The sequence below is a fragment of the Volvox carteri genome (assembly GCF_000143455.1).
Source record: "Volvox carteri f. nagariensis unplaced genomic scaffold VOLCAscaffold_72, whole genome shotgun sequence".
Taxonomy (NCBI): Eukaryota; Viridiplantae; Chlorophyta; class Chlorophyceae; order Chlamydomonadales; family Volvocaceae; genus Volvox; species Volvox carteri.
The window spans coordinates 168,210-184,101 of NW_003307615.1; the positions used below are offsets into that span (position 1 = coordinate 168,210).

The 15,892-nt window shown below is 61.2% G+C and overlaps 2 protein-coding genes across 2 annotated transcripts in view; both read right to left on the minus strand.

The window, feature by feature from the left end:
- Positions 1–5,703: 5,703 nt before the first annotated feature.
- Positions 5,704–9,667, minus strand: VOLCADRAFT_119672 (uncharacterized protein; the record flags this gene model as incomplete). Its single annotated transcript, XM_002957319.1, has 6 exons — positions 5,704–6,006; positions 7,235–7,372; positions 7,412–7,772; positions 7,938–8,249; positions 8,696–9,030; positions 9,178–9,667. Coding segments are annotated over 6 exons (1,939 nt in total), but the record flags the coding sequence as incomplete, so codon positions are not given.
- A 1,771-nt stretch (positions 9,668–11,438) lies between these two features.
- VOLCADRAFT_98423 (uncharacterized protein) overlaps positions 11,439–15,892 on the minus strand; it is a gene marked incomplete at both ends in the record, with an annotated part of 7,204 nt that continues 2,750 nt past the window's right edge. The window contains 8 exons of the mRNA XM_002957320.1: positions 11,439–11,546; positions 11,928–12,065; positions 12,405–13,638; positions 13,864–14,016; positions 14,148–14,329; positions 14,846–14,971; positions 15,186–15,293; positions 15,719–15,832. Of these exons, the coding sequence (XP_002957366.1) occupies positions 11,439–11,546; positions 11,928–12,065; positions 12,405–13,638; positions 13,864–14,016; positions 14,148–14,329; positions 14,846–14,971; positions 15,186–15,293; positions 15,719–15,832 (2,163 nt within the window). The remainder of the gene's footprint in view (positions 11,547–11,927; positions 12,066–12,404; positions 13,639–13,863; positions 14,017–14,147; positions 14,330–14,845; positions 14,972–15,185; positions 15,294–15,718; positions 15,833–15,892) is intronic.

Consider the following 15,892-nt stretch of genomic DNA (forward strand, 5'->3'; position numbering starts at 1 on the left):
TGCCGACGTCCACAGCATTCCTTAATGCTAGTGAGGGTGGGTGAGTGTTTGGGTGGGTGGGTGGGTGGGTGGGTGGGTGGGAAGAGTAATCGGAAAAAGGGGGGAGGCAGGAGGGGAGGCAGGCGATAGCGGAGAGGGGCAGAGAGCACGTATACACAGCGGATAGAGTCTGAATGAGTCCTGGGAGGGTGGAGGGAGGGAGGGAGGGAGGGAGGGAGGGAGGGAGCGGGAGGGAGGGAGGGAGCGGGAGGGCAAAGCTGTCGTGTGTGGTTGGCAGTTGCAGTGGCTGTGCGCGGGTGTGAATGTATGCAGTTTTTTATGTGCGGGTGATGTGCGTTGGGTTTGGGTGTGTGGTGGCGGGTGCGGCAGGCGAAGTGGGTGGGCGCGAGGGCACGTGGGATGGTAGGGAGGGAGGAAGTCTGGAGGGACGCAGTAAATCTCGCGTACAGGTGGAGGGGCATATCGTGTGGAGGGGGAGGCGGTTTTTATTTGTTTGTGCGCTTCAGGACGCTGTTGAGGCCGGGAGTCAACAGGCAACATTATAAATCGTCTTATGCGGGCGGCCGTGAAAATAGGCCCTTTAGAAGTTGGGGTTGCCGGTTGATGAGCCGGTTAGAACTTTTATGGCTTGCTGCTCTGGCGGATCCAGGTGAAGCATTTTGATTGAAGATGTGTGATGTTCAAAACACGCTGGCAGCGACGATGCCTGTAGAGTTAGGCGAGGAACTTGCCATCGGGTTGTGCAAACCTCAAAATTTACTTTCACTGGAGTGGTGAGTGCGCAAACGTTGCGTTCTGCAATTTGTTGTGGCTATGGCGAGACCAACGTTGCCACAACGGCATGTACGACATTGCACACAAAACCATGTCTCAAGGTTCTCTTAACAGGGACGTCAGCGTATGCTAAGAGGAAAACGAGGACCAAATTTTGTAGGTAGCCGCTTTTTAAGTGACGGTTGTTTGCAACCAACTTACAACTTTGCACCTTTCGCCACTTGTTCATAACGTTCAGAGTACTGGTGGTGTAGTGTTTCTGCTGCTGGAAAGCATGCACGATGCCATAGGCAAAGTTACGCGCAAGGCCGAAGTGGTGGAGTTGAGCTCGAGCGACGATGAGGACAGTCCAAACCCGGGGCCTTCCGAACCTTTGCCGAGCTGCCCAATATGTAAGTGCACGCTGGATTAAGCTTGTTTGTTACCATTGGGACGCATACCTTCCGTTTCATCCCATTGCCTGACCTCGCGTGGTCAGAGTTTCAACAAGACACCTAAAAAGTAATATGTGCGTTGAAATTATAGGTCTAACCGACATCTTGGACCCTCTCGAAAAGGCGGTCACGGGATGCATGCACACGTTCTGCCGTTCCTGCTTGGCAGAGTGGTTGCGAGTTAAGAGATTTTGTCCCTTGTGTAAGGTGAGCAACAACACGAGAAACTAATGACACAGGGTACTAGGTTGGCAAGCAAATGCAGGTAAATCCCCCACACCCATACGGGTAATTTACCCCTGGGCAGGGAACGCGGCTTGCTTGGGCCGCTGGCTTATCACGACGTGCCGCAGGCTCATGCATTCATATGGGCCCAGATTCCCTAACTTACAAAACCCGCAACAACCCAGATTTCGTCCAATATCTCCCACACGCTGCCCGTGCGACTGCCGGCATCGACCTCCTCCTCCAAAAAAAAGTCCCCTCCTTGCTAAACGTTGCCTTAGGTTCCATGTCCATCCATGTTCATGCTCCCTCTGCTTGATTTCCTCTGCAGCGCCGCATCCTCACGTACGTGACCCACATCCGCGACGATGCAACCTTCACGGAGGTCGATGTGCCGCCTTCACCAGTGCACGACTACCCGCAACAACAACAGCAGAACCGCCATCAGCACAACAACCCCCAGCGGCAGCCCAACGATCACCACCACTACCACGAATGGTACCGCGCCTATTTCCAACATCACCACTACCATCACCATTACCAGCATCAACATCAACATCGCGGCCAGGTGATCCGAGGGGATGGCCTGCACAGCGGCTTGGATGTGCAGCATGGCACACGGGTCGACAGCCAGCAGGAAGAGCTCCATCCCAGTCGGGGGGACTCATGGGCTGGCCAGATGGCTGCGGGGTACCGGCAGCCGGCGAGCCGCTCGAGCGATACCGAGCAGGGGGACCTGCTGCGGCAGTTGCACCGCATCGCCGACCGCCTGGCGGAAACTGGTGAGGGGAATAGTTCTATTAAAATAGTTTTTTTGAGAGCTAATCAAGCTAAATCAAGCGGGCGGCTCCTCCTGACCGGCTGCGTTAAGCAAGCTCTGATCTGGGTCGGTCAAAGTTATTTGAAGTTCCTTAACCTCAAACTGAAAAGGGATTTTTCCTCGGAAAATTTTGATGAGAAAAATATTCGGAAGGAAATCCTGTCTTGCGTTATTACCAAACAGTACCGGTAAGGGGTGTAATGAAGACGGCTTCATGGCTGCTGGCCATTCTGCCGTGCTGGCGGTACTGCAGATGCATCCTACGATTCGGATACTACCCGGCGGCAGCCGCCCGGTGCCCCGATCAGCTTCCGACGGGAGGGAACCAGTGCCGCTGCCGAGGCAATCGGCGGCCTCGACCGTGACGGCGGCGAGGGCGAGCGTGAGCGTGAGCGCTGGCGGGTGACGGTGCTTCCCCCCCGGAGCCAGCAACAGCAACAGCAACAGCAGCGGCAGCGAGGGACGGCGGCGATGGGGGTGACGCCCGCTCGAGAGACCCCGCGCCAACCCCGACCTTACTTCTTTAGGCTGCAGCAGCGCCTTGCGGCGACCGCAGCAGCGACCAACAGCGGCGCGGCGGGCGTGGAAAGGGGCAGGCAGGATCCATGGGCGGCAGCGGCGGCCGCCGCCGCCTCTTTCATGGCTGCGGCGCCGCCGCCGCCGCCGCCCCGTCCCGCACCGGCGGCGGCGCCCGCACACGCCAACGTGGTGCTGCAGCAGCTGCCAGCTGCAGCAGCTGTGGATGAGCATGCGGCCGCCGTCGCTATTCGGCGGCGGATTTACGATGTGGGCCTCTGGGCTGTGGGGTTGAGGGGCGGTGGAGGCCCCAGCGGCCGCAACGCCGGTGCCGCCTCGGGTTCCCCGGCCGGCAGCGTCCGCGGCGGGCATCTGCCTGTGGCGGGCGTTGCGGCGGCGGCTAGCCGGGCGGAGGAGCGGCGGCATCAGCTGGAGTTGTGGGTGGGCCGGGACCTGCAGGCGTTGCTGGGAGCCACGGTGAGTTCAAATGCGGTACCACCTTGCCATTCGCTCATTAGTGTAAATATACTTGGGAGTTATGGATACGCAGCACCTTTCTAAAAATTTCAGTTAGTTACAGTTAGTTGCCTTTCTAAATTATCCCAAAGCAAAGCCCAGTCGGCGCTCCTCAATCCTGAAGTCAAAAAAAACGGCAAAGGCAGTTTGCTTCCTGGCTGTAGTCCTGCATCATCACGCCTGCAGTCGCATGACGGCAAGAGCCGTCCCTTGGTGTACGTGTCCGCGCTGGCTGTACGGGTTCGCAGGACCTATCGCTGCTTCGGGCGCTCGTGGTCAGCCTGGTCGACAGGTTTGGAGTGGACCGCGACTGGTCCGCCGAGCTGGAGCAGCGGACTACAGCAGTGCAGACGTGCCCCATCCCCACGTCAGCAGCCGCGACGACAGGGGAGGATTACCAGGCGGCAGCTGCAGCAGCAGCGGTGGTGGTGGGTGCGGCGGCGTCTTCTGGGCCGCATGTGGTGGTGTCGGATAGTCGGCAGCAGCTGGTGCTGCCACGGCGGCACCGCCAGCACCGCCAGCAGCAGCAGCTTCCGGGGGCCGTCGTCGGTGGGGCCGGTGCTGCCGTGGCGGCGGCGGAGGATGGTGGAGGTGGTGGTGGTCCATTGGCGTCTCTGCGGCCCTTCCTGCTGGAGCGCACTTCGCATTTTTGGCACGAGATCAGGTGGGTCATTACGGAGGTGCACGGTGGCGACCTCGCTAGGTGGATATACACAAATACTGTGGCTGGTAAGGCCTCGTGGGGATGGTTGGATTGGTTGGAAGATACAGTCCGTCTGTGCTTATACCGCGAGTGAATGACTAGGGTTGTTGGTCCCCCTTCCGCCGGTTGTATTAATCATGTCGCCTCTTATGATGTGTGGGGATTTCGATATTGCGGAGGTGCGTGTGGTGGTGGTGGTGGTGGCGCACCACTGCGGCATGACTGATGTGCTGGTTACCCCGGAGCGATTGGGACACTATCTTTACTGTAGTGTTGCGTGGCCATCTTGCGCACAGGCATTTCGTGCTGTCGGGTCTGACCGTACAAGTGTACGATGCGCGGGTAGAGTACCGTTACCACGGCAGCGTCGGCGGCGGTAGTGGCGCCGGCGGCGGCAGCGTCGGCGGCGGCGGTGACGTGCCCTCGGAATCGCCGGTGGCTGCCTCGCATAGGCCACGGGTGACGCGATACCACCCACCGCTGCGACGGCCGCGGATAGCGGGTGCACCGCTGGCATTGGCGGCGCCGTCACTGGCGAGCGTTGCGGTGCCGTTGCCGACTCGAACTGCGGTGATGTCATCCAGCTCCGTCGCGCCCGCGTCGCTGCACAGCCTAGCAGCAGGTGGCCAGGGAGCCCCTCTGCAGCCGCCGCCGCCGCCGTTGCTACCGCAGCAGAATCAGGCGACCCGCTTGCAGCTTCGGCGGCCAGCGGATGCAGAAGCTGGTACTGGTGCTGCTGTCCGCCGTATTGAGGTGGTTGATCTGACACTACTCGATAGCAGCAGCACCGGCAGCGACAGCTCCGAACCCGCCGGAGGTATCCATGACGACGACGACGATGATGGTGACGTGGAACCGGAGGTCGTGGGGCAGTGGCGGCTGGGAGACACGTCTCTCGTGCACGGAGATGAAGCTGGCGCCGCAGCGGTGCGCACAGGTGGCGGAGGCGGCCGAGGCAGCGGAGGTGGAGGCGCCGAGGCAGCAGCAAATGGCGTCTTGACAGGCGAGCGGACGAGGCCGTCTCTCAGTCGATGGGACGCAAGCGTCGTTTGCCCGGGGTTCACTAACGAGGCGGCCGTCCACATGGCCGAGGCGGTTGGCGATGCAACAACCGGTCGTCCCGCCAAGCGGCGTCGAAGATGGGACGAGCGACCTGAACCTGCGGTGCTCGCACATCCACGGGGAGCCGCAAGTGAAGCTGTTCTGCCCCCCGGCGGGACACAGCGCCCGGGCGCCACAGAGCCGGTGCTGGCAGCGCATGGGGGTGCTGTCGCCGCTGCGGAAGCGGCAGCTGCTAGAGTGGCAGATCGCGCAGCTGTCGACGAGGCTATCGGCGCGGCAACGGCAACGGTGGTGGAGTGCGGGACGGAGGTTCCCACGGGGGGCCCACGGGAAGGAAACCCTGGGGTTGTGCCGGGAGCTGCGGCCGCAGCCCTGGCCCGCGATGTTGTGTGTAATGATGGTGTACACATGCCGGTTGCGCAGCGGCAGGATGGCGACGGGTTGCGGGAAGGGGGCTGTGCACGTGACAGTGGTCGGGGCTGGAAAAGGTCCAGGCGAAGGCACAGCGACACGGGGAGAAGCGGAAGCAGACGCAGAAGCAGCCATAGTCGGGGTCGGAGCGAGAGTCGCGAGCGGCACAAACAGCGGCGGCATCATCGGCGGGAACATGAGCGACTCGGTGATGGCAGCGATGGAGACGGCCTGGGGCGCACCCAGCCGTTCAGCAGCCACCACCACCGTCGCCATTACCACCAAGATTACCAACACCATCAGAGCAGAACAGATCGTCGCCGGGAGGATGTCCCACACAATCACCGTGATCGCCATTCCCGTCACCGACAGCTGCCCCGGTGGCGGCGATGCCACAGCCGTTCGAGCGATGATAGGCACTTGGAACGTGGTATCCGGTTCCCTCCCCATGCGGAGGAAGCAGATACCAATGGTGATGACCGTTGGCAGTTGGAGGCCCCCGGGGAGCTTATTCTGCCAGTTTTGTAGTGGTCGCTGGCGACCGACTGACCGACCGACCGAGTGAGTGGGTGAGCGAGTGGGTGAGTGGGTGAGCGAGTGAGTGGGTGAGTGAGTGGGTGGACGGGTGGCTTCCTCGTGTCGGAATGACTAAATGGATGCGAGGAGTGCTGTGGCGGTGTTTTGCTTCAGTCATTTTCCTCCCCGTCTGCTGCTGTACAGGCTTTAGCTGTACAGGAAGACACGAAGACGTGGTGCAGGGCTTCATCATCATACTAACGGCGGCAGAGGCATTCTTCCTTTTCGTGCGTGTGTGTGTGTTAATAATCCACCAGGAGTGGGAGTTGGATGCGGCGGTTTGGTGTTGACGCTGAGTCCTTTCCATCGCATCATCCATCGCATTTCGGGTTAAGGAGACGTATGCTTTCTTAGTGCGCTGGCACTGAACATCGGCTGTTGGAAAAATGTAATACAAACTGGCTGCGAGGATTGCGGATTGGTGCAGCTTATAGGAGGGCATTGGTGGCGGTTGGAGATTTCTGTGTGTATGCAGGAGTGTGTGCTGTAGCGGCTACTGGGGGTACGTGGGGGCGTGTAACGGACTGAGAGGCGGAGCAGGCAGGCAGGCAGGCAGCAGTCTGTGAGGGAACGAACGCTGAGAGCAAGCAAAGAGGTTGCGTTGCTTTGCTGTATCCTACTGCTACATTACACTCCCCACCGCAGGGGTGCAACCGCGCGCATTTTTTGTTAAGTTGAGTTGTGGTGTCGTGTTGACGGCGCTGTCTTAGGCGGCCCGTGTGTGCGGCGGCGTGCCCCAGAACTCTGGCAGACCGCTTCTCGCCGCAGACCTGGCCGACCACCTCTCGTCGCGCCGGGCCCGCACATTAAAAGTAGCAAATGTCCCACCTGGTTTAAACTTCTGATGGTCCCAACCGGATCTCAAAACCCATTTGAGTCATCGCCATCTCCAATGTACCCACCCGTCCCCAATCCAGCGCACAACAAGGCCCCACCGTAAGGAGGTTCTCCGAAATGCATGCGCGTGTCACCACGTTTCCCGGCTCCGAAACCAGGGCGCCTCTCCACTCCCAAAAGGGAACACGATGGCCCTCCGGGAAGTTGACTTCGTCGCACGTCAAACCTCCCAGATCGCCAAAAACAGATCCCAACAGACGCAGATGATCAGCTCTCAGTCCACCGGTCTTTCAAGTCACATCCTGTACTTGGACCGCAGCACCTCCAGGCCCCTAGCTGCTTCCTCGACTTCACCCTCACCCGCGCCCTCGGCCCCGTTAGCGCTCCGCCGCAGCCGTAGCTGCGAAAGCAGGACGTCCCACGCAGCACGTAGTTCCTGTTTTTCTCTGGGCGGTAAAGACATCACCATCAGGTCGAACCGAGCCACCCGGGTCATGCCTTCAAGGAGCGCCACACCGTGGGCGAGGGGTACCGCACCTGCCGCTGCGGAAGGGGAAGATGGCGATGGCGGTGACATGGCGTCCGCCGGTGATAGCGCCATGGCAGCTAGCAGACACCGGACCAGCGACGCCAGTACAGGCGCCGTGAGGCTGTTCTTGAAGATGGATGGCAGGCTTGCAGGTGGTATGGCAGCCAGGTAGGCTGCCTGGCGGCGAACATCGCCTGCCATACCTCGCCATGCACCCTCGAACTCAACGCTGGTGCGCGGGACACCTTTCGCGGCGGCGGCAGCAGCGGCGGCGGCGGCTGCCGCCGCCGCGGCAGGGGCCGCTGCTCCCCGCGCTGTCCTGGCTGCCCCGCCTCCGCCAGGCGTTGCAGTGCTCGCGGCGTCCTGCTGCTGCAGCGACGCGGCCGCCGTCGCCGCAGTAGCAGCTGTTTCTGCAGGGGCAGGAGGCGGCTGCAGACTCGTGGTCGGCTCTGAACCGGGTGCGGCAGCGACCGCCGTGTCTGGGCCCCGATCCGCCGCCGACTGGGCTCCGACACGAGGCGCCGGGGCAGGCACCGCCGCCGCCGCCGGCGCGTGCGCCGGATGCGCTTGCACGGCCGCCGGCGCCGGCGGCAGCTTCCACTGAATGGGCACCGAGACGCGCCGCGACGGCGGCTGTAGCTTCTGCTCTGTCAGCAGCTGCTCCACTGAGGAGTCCCGATCGGCCGCACTCGCGCGGTTCTCCGGCTCCAGTCTCAGCGCCTGCTCCCAGTCCCGCGCTGCGTCTAGCGAGGCCCCCAGCTGGCGATGGGCAGCGGCGCGGCGCTGGTAGGCTTTCACGTAGGAGGGGTCCAGATCAATCGCGCGGGTGCAGTCCTCCACCGCTTCCTACGGATTGGGGGGTGAAAAGCGCCACCACCAATATCACACCACGTGCCGAAACAGGTGATCTGATCGAGTACATAGCATGGAGAGGACGTGCTCTGATTTCTGTGATTTACAAAGTGTTTTTAAAAAGTGTTGTAAAAAGGTTGTGGAGGCCTGACGGAAGATTTAGTGACCGAGCTCCCCTAGTCTTCCTTTTCCGCCCTAGGTTTAGCGCTCTTAGCTGTGTACCCTTCATTCCTCGGCCCTGGTCCCCCTTTAAAGTTGTCGGTCTGGGGGAGGCCTTGGGGAAGTCATGGTCTCCTCTGGGGCCATTGTCTCCAGATGCTCCCATAAAGCGCTGACGTTCTGCCGGCATTGGTTTCTGGTTATAGCCCTGAGGTCCTGTGCCAGGTCTGACATTGCTGCTGCCCACCGTAGCCCCTGTCCTAATGGGCCCCCACCCGCACCTGCCACCGCCTCAGCTTGAGCAGCGCCATGGCCCGGTTGGCATGACCCAGGCACGTGGGCTGCAGCTCCACAGATCGGCTGTAGCACTCGTATGCGCTGTCGTACTGCCCGGCCTTGAATAGGTCGTTGCCACGAGCGCGCCACGCGTCGGCGGTGGTGGGCTGGCTGTTGCGGATGGGCGGCAGCTCCGTCGCGGGGGTACGGGGGTCTGCGGGGGGTTTGGGGAGCTGCGGCGACGCTGCTGGCGCTGGTGGTGGCGCTGTGCTGCCGCCGCCGCCAGCCACACCGCCGGGCTTCGTTAGGCGGGTGGTGGCAACGGGCTTGAGCAGATCCTCTGAGGGTGAGGCCGCAGGGTCGCGAGCGGAGAGTGTTATGCCGCCCTTTGACGGGCCAGGTGTGATGACGCCGCTGGCGGCGGCTGCGTCGTTTTGCGGCGGCGGCGCCAACGCCACCGCGACGCCGTTGCCTTGCAGTGCCCCACCGTTGGGTTTGCTGCTGGAGCCCCCGGCAGCTGCTGCTCCTGCAGCAGCATCCGGCTGGGATCGTTTCTTGCTGCTAGATGTTGCAGCGTTGTTTGGTTGCTGCTCATCGTCGTCTGAGGCAAGCGCCGCGTCAACGTCAAATTTGTCCCACTTTCCGTACGAGGTGTAGGTATGCGCTGCTGCGGTTTTCTTGTCGGCTGCAGCACTCGAAGTGCCTTGACTGGCTTTGGCTGCAGAAGGGGCTGTGGATACCGTGCCACGGGTCTTGGGCCCCATCGCGGGTTGCATGAGCTCCGCGGTTGGGGTTGCGACTGCCCCGCTGGCGCGGCCTCGCGGAGCGGGGGCCGTGGACCGCTGCGAATCTCCTGAAGAAGCGCTGGCGACGAGGGCTCTCTCCTTCTTCTTTATTGACTTTTGCCAGTCGAACAGGTCCTTCATGTACTCTTGCATTTCCATGGCATTTTGCCGAATTTGGAATTGAACGTCCATTGTGTTGCAGTGACGCTATAAAGTAGCTTAAATCTGTTTCAATCAAAGTCCGCAGATCACTTGGCACACCTTAAGCTCAAGTCCTTCAAGACCATGTGCAACTTCAGTTGTCGATTGAAATTCCAAGTTCATCGATTAAGTTCAGATCCTAACAAAGCTATAGCAGGACTCTCCTCAGAACAGCATTCGCAGTTCCCCACTTATTCTAGAAATATTGCCCAAGGTACGGCAGTAGTACGGTTGGCACGGACATAATAGCGAAGCTCTGCAGGAAGCAATCGTCATATCCTTGGGGTTCAACAGTGAGCAGCTCCAACTGTCACCGCAGCATAAAGAATAGGTGCATGGAGAAGCATCGGCGTTGCCATCCACGCACCACTTAAACCGTCCCTGCGACAGGGAAATGGGCTGGATGGACCCGTTGTGCCTTTCCTTCTCCTATCACTCAGAAGCCTCTCTGCCCCGGCTCAACAGGTGGAGAGGCGGGTCAAAAGGCAGCTAATGGCCGTTTGGCGGAGGTGTACAGTGCAGGAGGGATCCGAAGCAGGGGGGCCTACATATAGGGCCCTGGAGTGCATCAGCGTGGGAAAGAAACCTTACCCCGCATTGCCCACCGCAGCACCCCACCACTGAATTCGGGCTACTACTCATTCCCATTGTCCAAATTCTTATCTACTTGTGATTACACCTTAATCTTAGTTTTATGTAGGAGATGACGCTCATCCTCGGCTATGGCGAGCTGGGGCCAGCTCCGGTGACCCCGACACCAAGATGTGAGAACAGAACTGCTGGACGGGTCTGACGCGAGTTACGACGACGACAAGGCCCTCTTCGGAGGTCACCTCGCTCGGTATTGGGAAGATGCGGGGGAGATGACCACCTCGATCACAAAAGAGTGAAAGGTTGCTCTTCTTAGATGCGGGCAGTTGTTGCGTTCAGAGGCCATCAGACCGTTGACCGTTTGCATGCAAGGACGTCTGCTGTGGCTTTTACCCACGGCGAACAACAACAGAGGGGAACCAACGGCTAAAAGTGACATATCGCACAATAAGGCGGCGTCTGGGAAAACACAGCGAATACTTTGACCGTTGATGGATGCTTACAAGCTTTTCGTAAAAGCTCGTACAGTCCAAATCAACCGGAAGGCTAACATAACACCACAAGAGATTCCTCTTCATAATTTTTGTTTCCAGCTTTGCGGCTCATGATCCTCTCTGAGGTTCGTTTGGGTTTCTTTTTCGCGACTGCTTAGCTGGCAAACGCTGGAAGGCCCGGGACGGCGGCGGCTGTGACGTGTGTCAAGAGCCAGCCAGGAGCTCGAATAGCATCATGAGCTGCAGGGTGGTGGCGGACCTCAGAGATGGCCTTGACGACGGGTGACGACGTCTTAAGCGATATTGGGGAGTTCCTCTTAACTGCCTAACAGGCTTTCGGTCTGAAAAGGCCTGGCTATCCCTAGCAAGGCTATCCCTACCTCCCGAACCCCTACCTCCTCCCCCCCCTCCAACACCAGCACCCCTATATCCCTATATCCCTGGGCCCCACCAGCTCCACCTCAGTAAAATATCAAGTGGATATGACTCCACCTCGACCTAAGAGACATATTACGCTCTAACCCAACCTTAAAACCCTTTTAAAACCGTGCGACACATACACCACGTTGTAACCATGTTCCCCTCCTCTTCCTCGTCCAGTAACAATAAAATGCACCACTATCGCAGCAGTATTCACTAGTACCGCTGCTGCTACCAACGTTTTCATCTTGCTTTCCTCAGCTGAGTTCCTCTTCCCCTTCGCCCCGCGCGCCCGTCGTCAGTGACAACAGCGCCGCGCCGGTGTCGTTGTCGGTGCTGGTGCTCGTGCTGGTGCTACTCCGTTGCTGCAGTGCGCGATGGCGAGCAAGCCGCCGGGCCCTAGTGCCCGCCACCCCCCTCACCCGCGTCTGTGGCTGCTGGTGCTGCGGCTCCGGCCCCTCTCCCAACCCCTCTACAGCCCCCACCACGGCTACTGCCGCCTTCAGCCCCGATACGGTCCCGACCCCACCCGGTAATCCTGATTGCGAAGAGCTGGATTCCGAATCCAGTGATGAATTCAGTCCAGGACCTGCCCAGGTAAATCCAAATCCATTTTCAATTCCACCTCCCGACCCGGTGCTCAGCCCGGGTGGCGCTAATGCAGCTATGCCGCTTGGCCTGGGGGCGGCGCCTGCTGACCCACGGGTCTCCCGTCGGTCCTCCCCGCCGGCCAGTTCTGCACTGACGGTAGTGGCGGCAGTAGCGCCTAGGTGGATTGTGGCTGGTGGCAGTGGGGTTGCCGTGGGAGCTGGGGAATGGAGTGGGTTTCGGAGGTGGATGTCCTCGTCGTCGTTGCCTGGAAGCTGTGGACCACCCGGGCCCCCCTTGGCGGTGGTAGAGGTGGTGGTGGTGGTGGCGGTAGAGGGTGCATTTGCAGCTGGGCAGTTACTGCCCCCGCCGCCGCCGCTACGGCCAGCGCCCTCGTCGCCAAGCCCGGTGGTAGTAGCAGCAGCAGCACCAGCAGAGAAAGAGGAGTCACTTTCTAGTGTTGCAACACCAGCCGCTGCAGCAGCAGCTGTTGCAACACCAGAAAACGAGTTATTTTTCTCCACTGCGGGATGCTGGGGTTGGTGGTCGGGGAGAGCGGCCGGGGGTGCGCGAGGCGCCGTAATTGATGACGCTGTTGCCGTACTCCCAGCAGCCGCCACTGCCCGCCGCTTCACCTGTCGGTCCTTCCGTCGCTTCTCCCGTCGCCGCTCCGCCGCCGCTGCTGCCGCCGCCGCCGCCGCTGGTAACGGCATCTCCGCGCCTCCTAACAAAGCCTCGCCTGGCGGCACTTCAGCCAGACCGGTTTGCGGCTGCACCTCCTCTCCCAGCGCCCGGGGCAGCGCCGCCGCCACCACCATGTCAACTACCGCCGCTTCTGCCGCCTGCTGTACGACACTCTGCGCCGCAGCGTCGCCTCCGCCAGCATCACCACCACGACCACGACCACAACCATCCGGATAAGCTGCGGCTGCGGCATCTGCAGCCGCCGACACGGCGGCCGCAACATCGCCGCTTTCCGCAAGGGCGTCCTCCGAAGCCACCATTACTGCTTCATCTGGCACCGCCGCAGCCTCCACTTGCCGGGCTGACGGCACGACATCCCGTAACGGTGATCTGAGCAGACGTGCGCGTTTAAGCGGCGGCGGCTGCGGCGGCAGTGGTGGTAGCTCCACCTTCGCCGCACTCATTGCCGCAGTCGCCACCTCCGCTTCCGCCTTCCCTACGGGTGCCGCTAAAGTAGCCGCCTCCGGCAGCGCACCTACATCCGCCGCCGCCGCCGCTGCTGCTCCCAAGGATGCGGCATCTTGCTGCGAGGAAGGGGTGCTGAAGCTGACTTGGAGATCTCCTGTTCTCCTCCTCCGCCTCTGTGCGGGCAGCGGGGGCATCCCCTCTTGATCTTGTTTCACAAAGTTGCCCCGCTGTTGCTGTTGTTGCTGCTGCTGCTGGTGTAATCGCGGCCTCAAATTACGTTCCCGCGGCGGCGGCGGCGGCGGTTGCTGCTGCCGCTGCAGCTGCTTACTCGGATTCTTAATCTGCTGACCGGCTGCGCCGCGTCGCAGCCCTTGCCCCAGCCCCGCCCTCCTCCTCATCGTTGTCGTCGTCCTTGTCTGTTGCTGCTGGCGCCGCCGCGCCGCCGGGTCTTGCAACGGCATAACTTCCTCCGCCTCCGTCCCAGCAGCCGCCGCCGCCGCCGCATTCGCCGCTTCCAGCGCCTGCCGTACATTCACCGGCAGCTCCGCGCCAAAAGTTGCAAAGGCCCTGTCCAGCGTCACCAGGTCCGTGGGGGTGACGGCTCCACCGCGGGCCAGCAACCTAGATGCGGCCTCCGCCACCGCCCCCAGCCACCGCTGCGGCGGTTTGAAGGAGAGGCGCCAGAGGCCCCACACCAAGTGGGCTAGCTCCTGGGCGCTGTGGGGGAGGCGGGAGAGGCGGGAGACGCGGGAGAGGCGGGAGAGGCGGGAAGATAAGGTGAGTTTGGGGGTTGAGACGAACCACTGAGTTTGGGGCGGGAAGGGGGGTAGATGTCACCAGGAGGAGAAGCGGGCGGGCGGGAACGGAGGGGGAGACAGAGATGTGCGCGGAGAGAACACAGCAGAATTAAGTAGGGGGAAGGGGTTATACCGTACACCGTACCTGCAGTGCTCTAGCTTGGAGTACGACGCCACCAGCAGCTGGTTGAGCCACTGGCGGGGGGGGTCCAGGCGGGAAATACCCAGTGCCAGTGCCAGCATGGCGAGCTCGGAGGTCTTGAAGGACAGCAGCAGTGGCCGGCTCTCCAGGAAGAACCTGACAGGGGCCGACGGGGCAGAGCGGGGCGGGGGAGGGAGGCGTCGAGGCAGGGGACGGAGGGGGAGGCTGGTGGGGGGAAGTAGGGTTGGGAGGGTATCCCCCCCTCCCCCCCGCCTCTCACCCCTCACCTGTCCATCCAAGGTTCCGGGGGACAGCGACTGAGCCGCGCAAACCCCCACATGACGTTGGCCAGGTGTTGGGGGGTGAAGTGGGGCAGCTGGGTGAAGGACTCCTCCACAAAGGCGGCCATCCACGGCTCGGGGGGACGCAGCTTCAGGCGGCCTAGCGACCACATGACGTTGGCACAGTCCTGTGAGGCGGCGGGGTTGGCGGGTGGGTGGGCGGGGAAGGACGAACCACACACGATTGAAGCTGCTGCCAGGGCAAGAGTGTATGAAACGTGGGTGGGTGGGCGGGGAGAGGGGTGTTTGGGGGGAAGGCGGGAAGAGGGGGGTGCATGTATTGGGGCTGGGGAACCCCGATGTGCGCGTGGGAGGGAGAATAATCATGTGTATATGGGGGAGGAGGAGAAGGGGTGTGGGGGCTTGCGGGTTGGGGGGCTAGGAAATGCACATGAAACACATACATACATACACACATCTTTCTTCTCGCATATCGCTACTCGTCATCTGTCGACATCGGTGAAATGGTTTCCTAATTCGCTCGTGCGCTGCTTCCTCTCCTCCTTCGCAGCTGGCCCGCCTATCTCTTCCCCTTCTCGCTCAAAAACCTGGTTACTAAACATAAATAAAAACACAGGAACGTCCACAGGCACACACACAAAACACACGGACAAATTTCCCCCCTACCCGACCCCGACCCCCACCTGCGCGCTAAAGAACCCCAATTTGGGCCCCGAGTGGAAGAACAGCGCCCCCGCGAATGTGCGAGGAAGCAGGGGCCCGGCTTGCAAGGAGGCAAGGCACCAAAGTAACACAGCCAATTCAAAGGCCTGCACGCGAGGGAGGGGAGAGGTCCGGGAGAGGGGGGAGAAGTCCGGGAGGGGAACGGGGAAAAACACAATCTGGAGGCCGCAAACTGCAGAAAAAGGCCGCAAAACACTGCCAACGTGTGTGTTTTGTACGTGCACGTGTACACAGGATAGTCGTACGAGCAGTGTGTTGTAGACACAGCACTGTGTCGATTAAGCAGCGCCCTGCTTGTACCTTGAAAGTCGGCAGCATGTTCTGCGCCGCGGTGATGGTCGTCGTAATCCAGGCCTCCGGGGCCTTATATCCGGATACCACCAAACCCCACAACAGGTTGCACACCTCCTGCGGACCGCGGTGGTGTGGGGGGGGGGTGAGGAGGGGGTGAGGAGGGGGTGAGGAGGGGGTGAGGGCCGTACAGGTAAAGAAAAGGGGGAGGGAGGAGTGAATGGAACCTCCGGACTGGAAGGTACGACATTTTCCCACACCACAGTCATCACATACATACATACGTACGTACTGCAGCGCCTTCCCCGGACAGAGGCGCTACTGTAACGGCTGCGTCGTGTGTTAGCAGAGCCTGAGTCGGGGTCGGGAGCACACAAGACTAACCGCGGCTTGTGCTGAGTGCCCGCGGTGTTTCGGCTTCGGCCCCCGGCCCATCCTACGAGTACGACGACACTAACACCCCACCGCACCCCAGAACCACTCCCCCCGCTGTACCCCCCCACCCCCACCCCCCACCCCCACCACTACCCAGCCGACCGTACCTGCGCCCTGAAGCCCCTCAAGCACCCGTGCGCCTCCGTACACATGGCCGCCAGCCAGTCGGGTGGCGGCGGGTGGCCGCTGCGGGCCGTAGCCCACACCAGGTGGGAAATATCCTGAGGGGTGAAATTGCCCGGCCGGGGATTTCCCGGTCGGGGGATTGGGGGAGAGATGAT